This window comes from Hypanus sabinus, chromosome 1 (genome assembly GCF_030144855.1).
Source record: "Hypanus sabinus isolate sHypSab1 chromosome 1, sHypSab1.hap1, whole genome shotgun sequence".
In the NCBI taxonomy this organism is placed as follows: domain Eukaryota; kingdom Metazoa; phylum Chordata; class Chondrichthyes; order Myliobatiformes; family Dasyatidae; genus Hypanus; species Hypanus sabinus.
Window position 1 is genome coordinate 131,615,209 of NC_082706.1, and position 18,410 is coordinate 131,633,618.

The 18,410-nt window shown below is 43.2% G+C and overlaps 1 protein-coding gene across 4 annotated transcripts in view; it reads right to left on the reverse strand.

Moving 5' to 3' along the window:
* mppe1 (metallophosphoesterase 1) overlaps positions 1-18,410 on the reverse strand; it is a 64,664-nt gene that overhangs the window by 6,010 nt on the left and 40,244 nt on the right. For 2 of the 4 annotated variants that reach the window (XM_059976418.1, XM_059976411.1), the window contains exon 8: positions 16,590-16,730. In XM_059976418.1, the coding sequence (XP_059832401.1) occupies positions 16,590-16,730 (141 nt within the window). The other 2 variants (XM_059976408.1, XM_059976421.1) reach the window with 2 other exon arrangements.

Sequence of the window (18,410 nt, forward strand, 5' to 3'; positions counted from 1 at the left end):
TATTTACATATTGGTTTGGGAAGAGGGGCATGTAAGATAGCAAAAATTGGCATGAATCTGTTAATAATCAACGGAGGGCACCTAAAAAAGCAATAAGTGAAGAGATAAAAATATGAACTTAAGTTAGTTACTAATATAAAACATTATACCAAAAGTTTTTTTCAGATATATAGAGATAAAAGAGACAAGTGGATAATTAGACTGCTGGAGAGGTAGTTATGAGGGACAAAGAAATGGCAGGTGAACTGAATGAGTATTTTGCATCAGTCTTCACCGTGGAAGACACTAGCAGTAAATCAGAAAGTTAACACTATCTGGGGGATAGAAGTAAGTGTAATTGCTATCACTAAGGAGAAGATGCTTGGAAAGTTGAAAGGTCTGAAGGTAGGTGAGTCACCTGGTCGGGTGATGGACTACACCCCAGGGTTCAGAAAGAGATAGCTGAGGGGATTGTGGAGACATTAGTAATGATCTTTCAACAATCTCTAGCTTCTGAAATGCCTCTGGAGGACTGGAAAACTAAATGTCACCGCTCACCTTTTAAGAAGAGGGAGCAATAGACAGGAAATTATAAATGCAAATACAAGGAAACCTGCAGATGCTGGAAATTCAAGCAACACAGATAAAATGCTGGTGGAGTGCAGTAGGCCAGGCAGCAACTACAGGAAGAAGTACAGTCGATATTTTGGGCCGAGACCCTTTGTTAGTCTTGAGACGTTCTGAACCTGACCCTTCATTAGCCGTTTTTTGGGAGAAAATTCAGATTTTTTTTGACTACTTGGGATAAAAGAGGCACGACTGTGCAGGCACGTGACCTCAGAGCACGGAAGGCTTAAAAAGAACACCGCCATATCCAGCAGGCAGTGGACTGAGAGGGTACAGAGTGATAGGGCTTTGGCTCAAGGGGCTTAGGCAGAAATAGGGCTTTGGCTCAAGGGGCTTAGGCAGAAATAGGGCTTTGGCTCAAGGGGCTTAGGCAGAAATGGGAAGAGGCTTCCTGCGACTGTTGAGTCTTATAGTAAGGGGTAAGTTACAGGTTTATTTATTTAGTAACAACAGTAGCATTAGATTAGTGCTGTGCTTGGAGTGCCAGATGTGGGGACTCTGGGAGACTCCCAGCCTTCCCAAGGATTACATCTGCAACTGGTGCATTGAGATGAGGCTCCTTAAGGACTGCAACTTGATGACCTTCAGCAAATTAGGGGAAGCGAGGAGGTGATTGACAATACATATGGAGAGATAGTGGACATCCCATCTCTGTGACAATCCCCCTCAGAAACTGATATATCGTTTTAGATACTGTTGAAAAGGTTGACCTGACAGAGGAAGACCACAGCGAACAGGACTCTGGCACTCTGCCCAGTGCCATGATCAAGAGAGCAAGGAGAAATGCAGTAGTTATAGGGGATTCCATAGTGAGGGGAACAGACAAGAGATTCTGCGAGCTGGACAAGGATACCCGAATGGTATGTTCCCTCCCTAGTGCCAAGGTACGGGCTGTCTCAGATCGGGTCCAGAGTATTCTGAGGAGAGAGGGCGAGCAGCCAGAAGTCTTGGTACATGTTGGTACTAGTGACATAGACAGAAAAAGAGAGCAGGTCCTGAAGGAAGATTACTGGGAGCTAGGAAGAAAAATGAAAAACCGGACCTCCAGAGTAATAATCTCAGGATTACTGCCTGAGCCACGTGCTAATGAAGGTAAGAAGAGCAGAATTAAGCAGATGAATGTGTGGCTAAGTAACTGGTGCAGGGGGCAGGGCTTCAAATTGTTGGATCATTGGAATCTATTTTAGGGGAGGTATGACTTATACAAAAATGGTGGGTTACACGTGAACTCAAAGGGTGCTAATATCCTGGTGGGATTGTTTAATATAGCTGTTAGGGAGGGTTTAAACCAAGTTGGCAGGGGGAAGGAAACCAGGGTATTATGGTCGAGGAAGAGGAAAATAGAAACAAGTCAAAGATACTGTGCAGCAAAGGTGGCAAGGAGGACAGGCAGGGTAATTTGCTGTGCAATAGAGATATAGACAATAGACAGTAGGTGCAGGTGTAGGCCATTCAGCCCTTCTAGCCAGCACCACCATTCACTGTGATCATGGCTGATCATACACAATCAGTACCCCGTTCCTGCCCTCACCCCATATCCCTTGACCCCGCTATCTATAAGAGCTCTATCTAACTCTCTCTTGAATGTATCCAGAGACTTGGCCTGCACTGCCTTCTGAGGCAGGGCATTCCACATATCCACCACTCTCTGGGTGAAAAAGTTTTTCCGCATCTCTGTTCTAAATGGCCTACCCCTTATTCTTAAACTGTGGCCTCTAGTTCTGGACTCACCCATCAGCGGGAACATGCTTCCTGCCTCCAGTGTGTCCAATCCCTTAATAATCTTATATGTTTCAATCTGATCCCCTCTCATCTTTCTAAATTCCAGTGTATACAAGCCCAGTCGCTCCAATCTTTCAACATATGACAGTCCTGCCATTCCAGGAATTAACCTTGTGAACCTACGCTGCACTCCCTCAAAAGCAAGAATGTCCTTCCTCAAATTTGGAAACCAAAACTGCACACAATACTCCAGGTGGGGTCTCACCAGGGCCCTGTACAGCTGCAGAAGGACCTCTTTACTCAACTCCTCTTGTTATAAAAGCCAGCATGCCATTAGCTTTCTTCACTGCCTGCTGTACCTGCATGCTTGCTTTCATTGACTGACGTACAAGAACACCTAGATCTCGTTGTACTTCCCCTTTTCCTAACTTGACTCCACTTAGATAGTAATCTGCCTTCCTGTTCTTGCCACCAAAGTGGATAACCTCACATTTATCCACATTAAACTGCATCTGCCATACATTTGCCCACTCACCCAACCTGTCCAAGTCACCCTGCATTCTCATAACATCCTCCTGACATTTCACACTGCCACCCAGCTTTGTGTCATCAGAAAATTTGCTAATGTTACTTTTAATCCCTTCATCTAAATCATTAATGTATATTGTAAACAGCTGCAGTCCCAGCACCGAACCTTGCGGTACCCCACTGGTCACAGCCTGCTATTCCGAAAGGGACCCGTTAATCACAACTCTGTTTCCTGTCAGCCAGCCAATTTTCAATCCATGTCAATACTCTGCCCCTAATACCATGTGCCCTAATTTTGCCCACTAATCTCCTATGTGGGACTTTATCAAAAGCTTTATATAGCAAAATTGGTAACAGATACTGATCTAAATGTACTGTACTTAAATGCACGCAGCATTAGCAATAAAGTGGATGACCTTGTTGTACAGCTACAGGTTAAAAGATATGACATTGTGGCCATCACTGAGTCATGGCTAAATGATGGATGTGATTGGGAGCTGAATGTTCAAGGATACACAGTGTATAGGAAAGACAGGAGGGTAGGTAAAGGGGGTGGCATGGCCCTGATGGTAAGCAACGATATCAAATCACTAGAAAGAAGGGACATAGGATCAGAAGAGGTAGAATCCTTATGGGTCAAGTCACTAATAGCAGTTATATACAGGCCCCAGAATAGCAGCTGGGATGTGGACTACAAGTTACAGCTGGAAATGGAAACAGTGTGTCAGAAGGAAAATGTCAAGATAGTTATGGAGGATTTTAATATGAAAGTGGATTGGGAAAGTCAGGAAGGTACTGGATCTCAGGAGAGAGAGTTTGTAGGATGTCTACGGGATGGCTTTTTGCAGCAGCTTGTCCATAAGCCCACCCGGGGATTGGCTGTTTTGGACTGAGTGCTGTGTAATGAACCTGAGGCGATTAGGGAGCTAGAGGTAATGGAACCCCTTGGAAGTAATGATCATAATATGATTGAGTTCAGTTTCAAATTTGAAAAGGAGAAGCTGGTATCAGGTGTATCGATATTTCAGTGGAACAAAGGAAATTACGGTGATATGAGAGAGGAACTGGCCCAAGTGGATTGGAAAAGTAAGCTAGATGGAGGGACGGTAGAGCAGAATTGGATGAAATTCCTACAAAAAATAGGGAAAGTTCAGGAAAAATTTATTCCAAGAAAAAAGAAAATCATGAATGGAAAAAATGGCACAAATGTAGCTAATGACAGAGGTTAAGGCTAAAATAAAAGCAAAAGAGACTGCATACAAGGAAGCATACAAGAAATTAGTGGGAAAACTGAGGACTGGACGAATTTTAAAAACTTACAGAAGGAAACTAAGGAAGTCAGTAGGAAAGAAAAGATCAATTATGAAAGGAAGTTGGCAATTAACATTAAAAAGGAAACTAAGAGTCTTTTTAAATATATGAAGAGTAAATGAGTGACACAGGTCGATATAGGACCGATTGAAAATGATGCTGGAGAAATTATAATGGGTACCAAAGAGATGGCAGAGAAACTAAATGAGTATTTTGCATCAGTCTTGTGAAAGGCATTAGCAACATGCCTGATAGCCAGAGGTCTCAGGGAATAGGAATAGAATTAGGTACAGTCAAGATTACTAGAGGGAAAGTGCTTGGGAAGCTAAATGGACTAAGGATAGATAAGTCTCCCAGACAAGATGAGGTGCACCCACGTGTTCTGAAGGAGGTGGCTTTGGAGATTGTGGGGGCATTGGAAATGATCTTCCAGGAATCAATGGACTCTGGCATGGTTCCGGAGGACTGGAAGGTCGCAAATGTAGTTCTGTTGTTTAAGAAAGGAGGGAGGCAGCAAAAAGAAAATTACAGACCTATTAGTCTGACATTGGTAGTTGGAAAGGATGAGGTTATGAAATACCTCGAGGTGCCTGACAAGATAGGCCCAAGCCAGCCTGGTTTCATGAAGGGAAGATCCTGCCTCCCCAACCTATTGGAATTTTTTTGAGGTAATCTCAAATGAGATTGACAAAGGAGAGGCTGTGAATGTTGTATATTTGTATCCTCTTGTACATTATTGGTTATCTTACCTTCATATTTCATCTCTTCTCTCCGTTTCTTGCCTTCTGTTGCTTTTTAAACCCTTCCCAATCCTCTAACTTCCCATTAATCTTTGCTATATTATATGCCCTGTCTTTTGCTTTTATGTTGTCTTGGACTGATGTTGTTCAGCCAGTTGTGTCATCCTGCCTTTAGAATACTACTTCATCTTTTGGATCTATCCTGCACCTTCCAAACTGCTCCCAGGAACTCCAGCATTGCTATTCTGCCGTCAACCCCGTAGTGTCCTCTTTCAATCAACTTTGGCCGGCTCCTCTCTCATGCCTTTGTAACTCCCTTTACTCCACTCTAATACTGATACATCTAACCTTTGCTTCTCCCTCTCAGTCTGCATGATGAATTCTATCATAATAAGATCACTGCCACCTAAGGGTTTCTTTACCTTAAACTCCCTAATCAAATCTGGTTTATTGTATAACATCCAACCCAGAATTACCTTTCACCTAGTGGGCTCAACCACAAGCTGCTCTAAAAAACCATCTTGTAGGCATTCTACAAGTTCCCCCCTTTGGATACAGCATCAACCTGATTTTTCCAATCTACCTGCGTATTGGAATCCCCATGACCATCGAAACATTGCACTTTTGACATGGCTTTTCTATCTCCCATTGCAATTTGTACCTCATATCCTGTCCTTTTTATAGAGGTCGTACCTCCCGCAGAAGCGATCCCAGTGATCCAGAAATCTGAAACGTTGTCCTTGAACCAATTCCTCAGCCACACATTCATCCTATTCTTCCTCTTACTGGTGCATTTCGGGCAGCAATCGGCAGATTACTACTCTGGGGGGTCCAACTTTTCAGTTTTCTAACTAACTCCCTATATTCCCTCTTCAAGATCTCTTCCATTTTCCTATCTATCAATGTCATTGGTACCAATATCCACCATGACTTCTAGCTGCTTACACCTCCCTCCCCCTTTAGAATGCTGTGGACCCCATCTGAGACACCCCTGACCCTGGCACCTGGGAGGCAACAGACTAGACGGTTCTTTCACATCCATTGAATCTTCCGTCTACTCCTCTAACTATAGAATCTCTTATCACGAATACACTCTTCTTTCCCCCACCCTTCTCTTCTGAGCCAGAGCCAGGTCCGGTGTCCGCAGTTCCCCCCTCTTCTAATAGTATCCAAAGCAGTTTAATTACTATTAAGGGGAACAACCACAGAGATATTCTGCGCTGGCTGCCTACTCCCTTTCCCTCTGACAGTCACACAGCCTCCTGCAACTTAGGTGTGACTACCTCCCTGCAGCTCTGCTTTCACTTCATTTTCCCATCTAAGCCACAGTTATCGAGCTGTAGTTCGATGTACTTCATTTAGATGCAGTTATCAGAAAGAAATATCTTCACCTGATAAGGGGTCTTGACCTGAAATGTCAAATGTTCATTTCCCTCTATCGATGCTGCCTGACCATAGAACCTTAGAACATTACAGCACAGAAACAGGCCTTTTGACCCTTCTTGGCTGTGCCAAACCATTTTTCTGCCTAGTCCCACTGACCTGCACCTGGGCCATATCCCTCCATACACCTCTCATCCATGTACCTGTCCAAGTTTTTCTTAAATGTTAAAAGTGAGCCCACATTTACCACTTCATCTGGCAGCTCATTCCACACTCCCACCACTCTCTGTGTGAAGAAGCTCCCCCTAATGTTCCCTTTAAATTTTTCCCCCTTCACCCTTAACCCATGTCCTCTGGTTTTTGCTCCCCTAGCCTCAGTGGAAAAAGCCTGCTTGCATTCACTCTATCTATACCCATCATAATTTTATCTACCTAACCTATTCAACCTTTCTCTGTAACTCAGTTTCTCAAGTCTCGACAACATCCTTGTAAACCTTCTCTGCACTCTTTCAACCTTATTAATATCCTTCCTGTAATTCGGTGACCAAAACTGCACACAATACTCCAAATTCGGCCTTGCCAATGCCTTATACAACCTCACCATAACATTCCAACTCTTATACTCAATACTGATTTATAAAGGCCAATGTACCAAAAGCTTTCTTTACTACCCTATCTACCTGTGAGGGCACTTTTAAGGATTTTTGTATCTGTATTCCTAGAACCCTCTGTTCTACTGCACTCCTCAGTGCCCTACCATTTACCTTGTATGTTCTACCTTGGTTTGTCCTTCCAAAGTGCAATACCTCACACTTGTCTGCATTAAACCCCATCTGCCATTTCCAGCCGATTTTTCCAGCTGGTCCAAATCCCTCTGCAAGCTTTGAAAACCTTCCTCACTGTCCACTACACCTCCAATCTTTGTATCATCAGCAAATTTGCTGATCCAATTTACCACATTATCATCTAGATCATTGATATAGATGACCAGTAACAATGGACCCAGCACTGATCCCTGTGGCACACCACTAGTCACAGTCCTCCACTCAGAGAAGCAATCCTCCACTACCACTCTCTGACTTCTCCCATTGAGCCAATGTCTAATCCAATTTACTACCTCACCATGTATACCTAGTGACGGAATCTTCCTAACTAACCTCTCATGCGGGACCTTGTCAAAGACCTTACTGAAGTCCATGTAGACAACTTCCACTGCCTTCCCTTCATCCACTTTCCTGGTAACCTACTCGAAAAACTCTAATAGATTTGTTAAACATGACCAAAGCCGTGTTGACTCTCCCTAATAAGTCCCTGTCCATCCAAATACTTGTAGATCCTATCTCTTAGTGCTCCTTCCAGTAATTTACCTACTACAGACATCAAACTTACCGGCCTATAATTTCCCAGATTACTTTGAGCCTTTTTTAAACAACGGAACAACATGAGTTATCCTCCAATCCTCCAGCACCTCACCCATAGATACCGACATTTTAAATATATCTGCCAGGGCCCCTGCAATTTCAACACTAGTCTACATCAAGGTCCGAGGGAATACCCTGTCAGGTCCTGGGGATTTATCTACTCTGATTTGCCTCAAGACAGCAAGCTCCTCCTCCTCTTTAATCTTATAAGTTCCATGACCTCCCTACTTGTTTGCCTCATTTCCGTTGACTCCAAGCCAGTTTCCCCTAGTAAATACAGATGCAAAAAACCCATTTACGATCACCCCCATTTCTTTTGGTTCCATACACAGCCGACCACTCTGATCTCCAAGAGGACCAATTTTATCCCTTACTATCCTTTTGCTCTTAATATACCTGTACAAGCTTTTAGGATTATCCTTCACCCTGACTGCCAAAGCTACCTCATGTCTTCTTTTAGCCCTCCTGATTTTTTTCTTGTGCTTTTTTGCACTTTTTATACTTAAGTACCTTATTTCCTCCCTGTTTCCTATACATGTTATACATCTCTCTCTTCTTCTTTCTCAGAGTTCCAATATCCCCAGAGAACCAAGGTTCCTTATTCTTATTCATTTTGCCTTTAACCCTGACAGGAACATACAAACTCTGCACTCTCAAAATTTCTCCTTTGAAGGCCTCCCACATACCAATGACATCCTTTCCAGAGAACAACCTGTCCCAATCCACGCTTTTTAGATCCTTTCTCATTTCTTCAAACTTGGCCTTTTTTCCAGTTCAGAACCTCAACCCGAGGACCAGATCTATCTTTATCGATGATCAAGTTGAAACTAATGACGTTATAATCACTGGAACCAAAGTGTTCCCCTACACACACTTCTGTCACCTGTCCTAACTTGTTTCCTAATAGAAGATCTAATATTGCATCCTCTCTAATCAGTACTTCTATATATTGATTTAGAAAACTTTCCTGAATACATTTTACAAACTCTAACCCATCTAAACCTTTAACAGTATGGGAGTCCCAATCAATATGCAGAAAATTAAAATCCCCTACTATCACAACTTTGTTTCCTGCAGTTGTCTGTTATCTCTCTGCAGATTTGCTCCCCCAATTCTCGCTGACTATTGGGTTGTCTATAATACAACCCCATTAGTGTGCTCACACCTTTCCTGTTTCTCAGCTCCACCCATATGGCCTCAGTAGACAAGCCCTCTAATCTGTCTTGCCTGAGCACTACTGTAACATTTTCCCTGACTAGCAATGCCACCCCACCACCCTTCATCCCTCTGCCTCTATCACATCTGAAACATCGGAACCCTGGAACATTGAGCTGCCAGTCCTGCCCCTCCTGTAGCCAAGTTTCACTAATGGCTACAATGTCATAATTCCACATGTCAATCCAGGCCCTCAGCTCGTCAGCCTTCCCCACAATACTCCTCGCATTGAAATAGACACACCTCAGAAGATTATTACCACCACACACAACCCTTCTATTTGTGACTTTGCATTAAAACTTTAACATCATTTATTTTCACCCCCGTTCCACTATCTAATCTGGGACACTGGTTCCCATCCCCCTGCAAATCCAGTTTAACCCCCCCCCCAACAGCACTAACAAATCTCCCTGCAAGGATATTGGTACCCACCCCCACCCCCCCCCCCCCCACCCCCATAGTTCAGGTGTAACCTGTTTCTCTTGTACAGGTCCCACCTGCCCCAGAAGAGGTCCCAATGATCTAGAAATCTGAAACCCTGCCCCCCACACCAGCTCCTCAGCCACGTGTTCATCCTCCAGGGCGTCCTATTCTTACCCTCACTGGCACGTGGCACAGGTAGCAGTCCTGAGATTACCACCCTCAAGGTCCTACTTTTTAACTTCCTATGACATCTGGCTGCTCACCATCCCATTTCAGAATGCTGTGCACACGATCAGAGACATCCCTGACCCTGGCACCCGGTAGGCAACAAACCATCCGGGAGTCTCTGTCGCGACCACAGAACCTCCTGTCTGTACCTCTAACTATCGAGTCTCCTATCACTACCACTCTCCTCTTCTCCCCACCTCCCTTCTGCACTGCAGAATCAGACTCAGTGTCAGAGATCCAGCTTCCGCAGCTTGTCCCAGTTAAGTCATCCCCCCCCCCAAAAGAATCCAAATTGGTACACTTGTTGAGGGGAATGGCCACAGGGAAGCCCTACTCTACCTGCCCTTTCCCCTTTCCTTGCCTAATGGTAACCCAATTACCTGTGCACTGCTCCTTTGGCGTAACTGCTTCCCTAAAACTACTATCTATAAACCCCTCATTCTCCCGAATGATCCAGAGGTCAGCCAGCTCCTCCTCCAGTTCCCTTACACAGTTTGTTTGGAGCTGCAGTTGGATGTACTTCTTGCAGGTGTCATTGTCAGGGACACCAGAGGTCTCCCTGACTTCCCACACCCCGCAAGAGGAGCATTCCAACATCCTGCCTGGCATTCTCTCTACTCTAAACAAACAAAACAAAACTTACCAGAACCTACCCTCGCCTCTGCCTGTTGAGCCAAAGCCATCCCACTGACTCAGTCCCCTCCGACGATGGGCACTACAACACAGGCCCATCTGAGTTCCCTCAGCATTTTGTGGATTTCACTCTAAACTTTTGCCCTGTAACATCCTGCTATTCCAAGACAAATGTTCTAAAATATTGGGGACAGGACATGACAACATATCATTTAATGGCCCTTTGTCAGTTGATGTGATAGTGCACCAATTTGGAACTGTTAATTGTATAACATACAAAATCATTTTAGTACAAGAAAAGTCTATTTGGCCCATCAAGTTCATGTTTACTGCTTCTAGAGCACTGGTTCTCAACCTGGGGTCCACGGACCCCTTGCTTAATGGTATTGGTCCATGGCATTAAAATAAAGCTGGGAATCCCTGCTCTTTAGAGTAACTCAGTCAATTCCACTTCCCTTCCTATAAATCAGATTAATTTCTCTCAAACTCCCTTCTGAAACCCATTTAAATGATGATAATTACATGCAAACTACATACAGGAAAGCAATCTGTCACTCATGATCATTAAAAACAAAAGATTATGCAGATATCAGATATCTTGATCAACACACACAAAATGCTGGAAGAATTCAGCATGTCAAGCTGCATCTATGCAGGAGAATAAACAGTCGACATTTTGCACTGAGACCTGCCTTGACATGTTACTTCAGGTCAAGCCTGATTGATGGGGAAATTATACACCGACACGACATGTGATCATAATGACCATGCAAGAATAGACTGCAATGCTGAATGCCACAGCAAGAACATAAACATCTGATTATGTAACAGCCTCAAGGAAGGCAGACTGGAGCTGCTCAGAATTCAATCAGATAGTCTGGGGCTCTCTGTGGAGTTCGTGCTTTCTACCTGCGGGCTTCCCTCAAATGCTTTGGTTTCCTTCCACAACCCAAAGGTATGCCGGCTGTTAGTTTCATCAGCCTCTGTAAATTGCCTCTTAATATGCAGATGGGTACAGCAGCTGGGGCTCTGTCTCCATGCTGTATGACTCTCTGTGTAAAATTAAAAGACAAGACTCCTGAGGAACAGGTAGAACAAGAGAGACATTTATCACAGTGTTTCGACAAGTTTTAATAAGACAAGTATTTTCCTATAACTTTTTATTTTAACAAATTACAAATAAATAGCGTCTCCAAACTATAGTAATTGATTCCCCTTTACATCGCACTGGGCGTGATGATGGCAGAATTCAGAAATTATTATGCTTGATTTTATGAAAGGAACTTTAATGATCTGCAAATGTCAGTAACTACGCCCCAATTTAGTCTCAGACTTGAATTTGTATCACTATTTCTGGCGATTCCCTGCAAAATGACATCATCCACGTGCCTCTCAAAGCAGTTGAGCTGGGACTTCACCCATTGTTTGAATAGAACAGCAGAGCACAAAACAGGCCGCCACAATGTTGTACTGACATTTTAACCTACTTCAAAATCAATCTAGTGCTTCCCTCCCACATTAGCCCTCCATTTTTCTTTCATTTGTGTGCCAATCTAAAAATCACTGAAGCATCCCTAATCTATCTGCCTCTACCACCACAGTGTGTTCCAAGTACCCACCATTCTCAGTGCAGAAAACCTATCTCTGACAATCCCCCCCCCAATATTTTCCTCCAACCTCCATAAAATTATGCCCTCCTGTATTAGCCATTTCCAACCTGGGGAAAAGACACTTTGGCAGGAAATGTTTCATACAAGGTCTGAGGTTGACTGAGTACTCCCTTTTGATCAGTGTTGGGTAATACTTCCATCAAAGTGGTTACAGCTCAAGAACAGGAGATCTCCCATTCCTGTGGTACTATGACTCAACAGAAGGGCCCAGCTACCCACAGACTCCAGAAACTGCAGTGACACAGGCCACAAAAGAATGTTGTCCTCTCCCGTGTCCTTCCTGACCCTTTCACCAAGAAATTTCAACCCCACGTGTTAATACTTCTGACAATACAATATGAAGTGCATTCCTCTTGGAATTATTTGACAAAACTTTTAATAAAGTGTGTAGCCTCTTGAATCAGAGCTTCAGTTTACACTTCACTACAGTTAAACGGTCAGGTTTAGACCTGTAGGGAGATGCAATATTCCAGTTTGAGTGGTTCAAGAGTTATGCAACTGTAAACAGTAATCAAACCACATCTGTAAAACAAAGCTAAAAGCTCCACCTGCCAGTGGCCACCCATTTTAATCCCAGTCCCATTCCGATATGTCAGTCCATGGCCTCAACTGTCACAATGAGGCCACACTCAAGTTGGAGGAACAACACTTTATATTCTGTCTGGGTAGCCTCCAACCTGACGGCATGAACATTGCTTTCTCAAACTTCCTGGTCAAAAGCATGGAGCTAGGAAGAGGGTGTATAGCCTACAGCAAAACAGCTAATGTAAAACAAACTTTCATCTTACTCAGAAACACAATGAGTGTTTCTAGGGAATATTGATTTATATTCCATTTGCTCTCCACATGACTTTATGTCTCATTTGAAAGTAAGCCACAAAGTTCAGTAGAATACTACCAAAATGTATCAATTGCATTATGCACAATTTAGTTTATTTTGCTGGTGTGTTTCTTTGAATCTATTTTAAACAATGTTTATCTGATAGTAAAAATAACACCTAAAGCCTGAGAGAGTCAGGTACCCAGACTAACTATTTCTCAGGTTGGTGAAGGAGTGATGTTAATGTTGAGCATTGTCTTGGGACTTGTTTCTTGAAACTTCATTTCCCATTTATTTAAACAGTGTGATCAGCCCACTTCCAAGCTGATTTTAATGCAGGCATTGACAAGTATGACAAGTTCTAAATGGTCACAATCTAAAGAGATTCTTATAACCCATCCAACAAAAGATCAAAAAAAAAATTCTTTCATCAGGAGTAGCGAAGCTCACAGAATCTCACCCAATCCAGTACATCACGTGATGGTAAACGAAGCTAATCAGATCGGTGTGCTTTTGCCAAATGGATGTGTTTGTTAATCAGACTGTGTGTCACCCATTTGCAAAAATGGAAATGGAACAGGATTAAAAGGATCGCCAGACCGCCCGCTGTGAGATAAATGGCTCCTACGGTACTTTCTTTTGGCATAAAACATTTGGAGAGTGCAAAGTCTGTTGCTGTAATAGTGGCCTGCAGAGAAAGAGAACAACTCAATGTCATTGCTGGAGAGGTACTGAAACCGCTTGGTGAGCACAGCACACAGAGGGATGGCCAACACATATCACTAAAATACCTCATTGCAAACCACTCCTCTTTGAGGAGTCTCTTGCAGAAAAAGCAAAGTCATATGAATTCATGCAAGGTTGAATCTTCACAATATAAAATTTAACTTCAGAGAATCAGACACTCTAATCCTCCACATTTCACAAATTGTTTCTTCTTCTCCCACCAGCTAGTTTCAGATGTCATTCACTCCTTGCATTTGTATCTTCAGCAAACACCGCTGTCTGCAAGTTGCCCTCCAATCTACACACCGCCCTGACCTGGAAAGTTTCACTGTTCCTTCACATCGCTGGGTCAAAATCCTGGAACCACTGCAATCCTTGATGTGTCCCCATTCCACAAGAAGCCAGTTCACCACCACCTTCCCAAGGGCAACTGGGGATGGAGAATTAGTGTGTGAAGCTCATGTCCCTTGAATGAATTTAAAAACAATTTTTTTGTTTGTCCTCCAGCCTTTACCACTTGCATCATTCAATCTCTCTTACTCGTTCCACACCTCCTCCATCTTCTCCTAGTTCTTACGAATGGTTATCCTTTTTCATTTGCCATCTGACCTACCGAAGATTTCCAGCATTTTCTATATTGCTTCAGAGTTTCACTATGTCTGACATCGTGATTTTGCATACAGCAGCTTAGTGGTGATATTCTTGGATCAGCAGTCACAACCTATGATTATTGACCCAGAGACAGGAATTCAAATTCTACCATTGCACTAGAATTTAAATTTGTGGAATTAACTGTATCAATTAATTGGTGGTGGCAATGGTGGCTACAAAACTAAAATCTTATTGAACACTTACACTGCTTACCAAACAAGACAGCATAGAAACAGGCCCAAGTCCACCAAGATCCCGTTTTTACACTAATCCAACTATCCTCCCCACATTCCTATCAACTTTCCCAGATCCTACCACTCACACTTGGGGAAATTTGCAGTTGCCAATTAACTTACTAATCTGCATGGTCAAATAATATCTTTTGTGGCAGAGAATCTGCAGGCCTTACCTACAACCTTGACATGACTCAGCACCACACCAGTGTGGCTGACTCCAAACTTCTCTGAAATGGTCTAGCAAGCCACTATATTCAAGAAATTGGGAATAAGCAGTAAATACTTGTCAATGAGATGTACTACTTTTTCATAGAAAGAGTAACACCAACATCTGCATAATGAAAGTGGATGAATACAATGATGATGAAGGAAGGGATGCAGCATTCTAGGGAGTTAATAGTCTCTCAGCATACAGCGAGGACAGTAGAAAGAGACGAATCCTTGTGCAGACCAGGTCCTTGTACTGATCTAATGTGCTTGTGAAGGAGGCAGTTCTCTTGGATATTCAGTTGTCATTATCATTGTACGTGTCAGGGCTCCAGTCCAGAAACAGTCACTGTACCTTCTTATCAGGAGTCAAGGTTAAACTTGAAATCAGGCCTCAAGTGGCAGAGTATGGCAACCCCATCCCAGGAACACTGGCTAGAGCAGACTGGGCTCAGTGCTTGGCCTTCTCAGTTGTTGCAGGTCTTTGACAATTTTTAAATTGCCTCTGATGATCCTCCAGATTCTTTAAATAGCTAAATTCAACTTCCCCAGCTGCAGTAATGGGATCTGAACAAATCACTAGTCCAGGCCTCTGGACCCAACACCACATTCAACACATTTGGATCACAGCAATCATTTTCATTTTCCCTATCTCTTGTATCTGGTCTATTTTCTGAATACCTCCCCGACAGCTTCACTTCCAAGTCCTTGTTTTTCTCTACCACATCACCCTTGCTTTCTTTCCTTCCCCTCTTCCCTACCTCTGAACTCAAAACTTGCTCATGATTTACTGGTTTGCCCTAAGATTCCAACATGAACACAATAGGTCAAATGGCTTCCTTCTGCAGAATTTCCACAATTCTATGATGCTACAAGGTTATGGTTTATTCTTGGTGTTCTTAAGGTTACAGCACACTAACAGGCCCTTCCAGTCCAATGAACTCACACCGCCCAGTTACTAACCCATACGTCTTTGGAGCATGGGAGGAAACCACAGCACCCAGAGGAAAGCCACGCAGTCACAGGGAGAATGTACAAACTCCACACAGTCAGCAGTGGGAATTGAAGCTGGGTTACTGGTACTATAAAGTGTTACACTAAATGACGCACTACCACACCATGCCACCTGGCTTATTTTGTGCCTTATCAATTTCCTGATAGATCTAAACAGGTAGATTTTCTTGATGTTCAAAAATTTATCAATTTTAGCCTTGAAAGAACTGAGAATTCCAGGATAGAGAATTCACAAAGTCTTTATAGCTTCTTCTCTATCTCAATCTTCAACATCCAATCCCTTACAGTAGGATACTAGCCCAGACTTAGATTCACCAACTAAAGGAAACAACGTCTCAGAATTCACCCTCTCAGTCCTTTTCACAATTTTGCATCTCTCCTTCATCTGAACTCCATGAAGTATACAAACAAATTAGGAACAGGTACAAGCCTAATTCACCTACACTTTAAACCAATTACCAATTAATTCCCACAACTTGCTCCACCATTTAACGAGATGCTCCTGATCCAGCTGGAAACACAGCTCTGATTCCTGCTCATCCCAGTTACCTTTTACCTTCCCCGCTCCCTTTTATTTGGAGTAGCTGCCCAACTTGGCCGTAAAGAAAAGCACCACACTGAGGAAAATAGTTCCAAGACTAAGTCATGGGTAAATCAGATCATAAATTATTGGAAGGTACTCTACGGGACAGGATGTACAAGTGTTTGGCTAGACGGGCTATGAAAATATGCAAGGGTTTTGGGGTGTGGGGGGGGGGGGGGAGGACGTGGTAGATAGAACTAAGCAGAAGATCAGCACATATGTACTTCGATAATAAATTTATTTTGAGTCGGTATGGAATAGGTAGGCCGAAAGGCCTGTTTCTGTGCTGTTGTTGACTTTCAACCCTCTAACCAAATAGACCAATTTTTCTTTGTCTGCAGTTCAATCCTTTATACAACAATTAATTCATCAAATCTACTCCACCATCTCAAACTTCCACAAAAGAAGCATACCACTCCCTTTTTAAAAACTGGTTAAAGATGCCTTAAACCAAAAAAGTCCGATTCCTTACCAGGAGGAAGCTGGGGTTGTTGCGATTCCTCCAGCTGAAGGAAGGGATGCTGATCTCAGGGAGGTGCTGCTCGTGCAGTACAGTGCAGGCACTGTGGGTGTGACCACTCAGGATCAGACGAGGCTGAAACCACCACAGCAGCTGAAACCAACCCAAAGAAATTTGTTAGCACCAACACGTTAAAACAGTTTTAAACAGGCGTATGCACCAATTCTCCCTTTTATGTTCATGCAGAGGTAGTAAATCACTTACAGAAAGACACAGCATAGAAACATGCCCAAGTCCACCAAGATCCCATTTTTACACTAATCCCACTCTCCTCCCCACATTCCCATCAGCTTTCTCCAGATTCTACCACTCACCTACACACTCGGGGCAATTTGCAGTCACCAATTAACTCACCAATCTGCATAGCGTTTAGTATATGGGAGGAAACCAGATCACCTGGAGGAAAATCCCCAGTTCTCAGGGAGAAGGTGCAAAGGCAGCACAGGAGGGCGGGATTGAATCTGGGCCTCTGTGGCTGCGGTTCAGCTGCTCTATCAATTGCAGCACTAGTAGGGCCACTGCCTCTAGTTAGTAACAGGAGTTGATAGAGGAAAGGAGTATACAAGTGCCCTGGTATCTAGACTGGAAAGGAAGTGAATATTTACCAGGAAGCACCAGACTGGTTTCTGTATAATGAACAGTGCAGGCAAAATGCACATTGCAGCTGTTCGAGTTGCAGAAATCTGCCCTGATGGAATTCAGAAATCACCTTCCAGACACTTGAGGTGCAGAATAAAATTCACTCTCACAGAAAGTGAGGAGTAACAAAGTAGACAAGTAAAATTTATTTTTCAACTCTCATTCCTTGGTACATGTGCAAATGATGCAGCTTCACGTTGCAGAAAATTGTGATACAGATCGTTTCCAGCAACAAAACACACAGGTCACCTGTGGTTTCCAGTGCTGACTGAAAATTACATGTAGGAAGGAGGTTTGAGGAAGAAATAATTCATTACCTTTGTTAGTTTTACACACAGCTACAAGTGCAGTACAACATTGCCAAAGATTGGATAATTCGGTGTGAATGTCACCAAACGTTTTGGACACAGGTGGTGATCAGTTGGTGCTCCCTCAGTAATAATGAAATGTCACAGATCCCAAACACCAACAAACATCGCACAGGGCTGCAAGAGGCCACAGAGAGTTGGAGCTCCATCACGGGCACAAACTTCTCCACCATCCAGTGCATCCTCGTTTCCCGTTACTACCATTGGGGAAGAGGTACAGGAGCCCAAAGACCCACAGTCAACAATTCACAACAGTTTCTTCCCTTCCGCCAGATTTATGAACCATCCATGAACGTTATGCCTTGCTTCATTTGCACTATACTTCTGCTGCAAAACAATTTCATTTCTTCAGTGATAAAAATTTGATTCCGATTCTGATTTTTTAAAGAGTTTGAGCAGTCAAAATAGTTTAACAAAAGGAACTGGGTTGGATAATCTGATCCTCCACAAGATATCCAGGTACCCACACAACATTACTGCAACAATTCCATTACATTCCCAGAGACCACACAGCTGAAACAAGGATTAAAGCCATTGCTGCTGTTCAGCCATTTCAGCAGCTGTAATCAGAACCACCCATTATCTCGCTACAAAATAAGCACCCTTGAATTAGCCATGCAGCTTTGGAAAAGTGTTGATGTCATAGGTGTGCCCCTGTGTTCTCCACCCAGTTTGCTGAGTGACTAGAGTTTAACCAGCCTGTTTAAAAGTTCATTTCTTTGTTTTAACACTGTTGTGGTCCTCTGTACAAATTTTCTCAACTCCT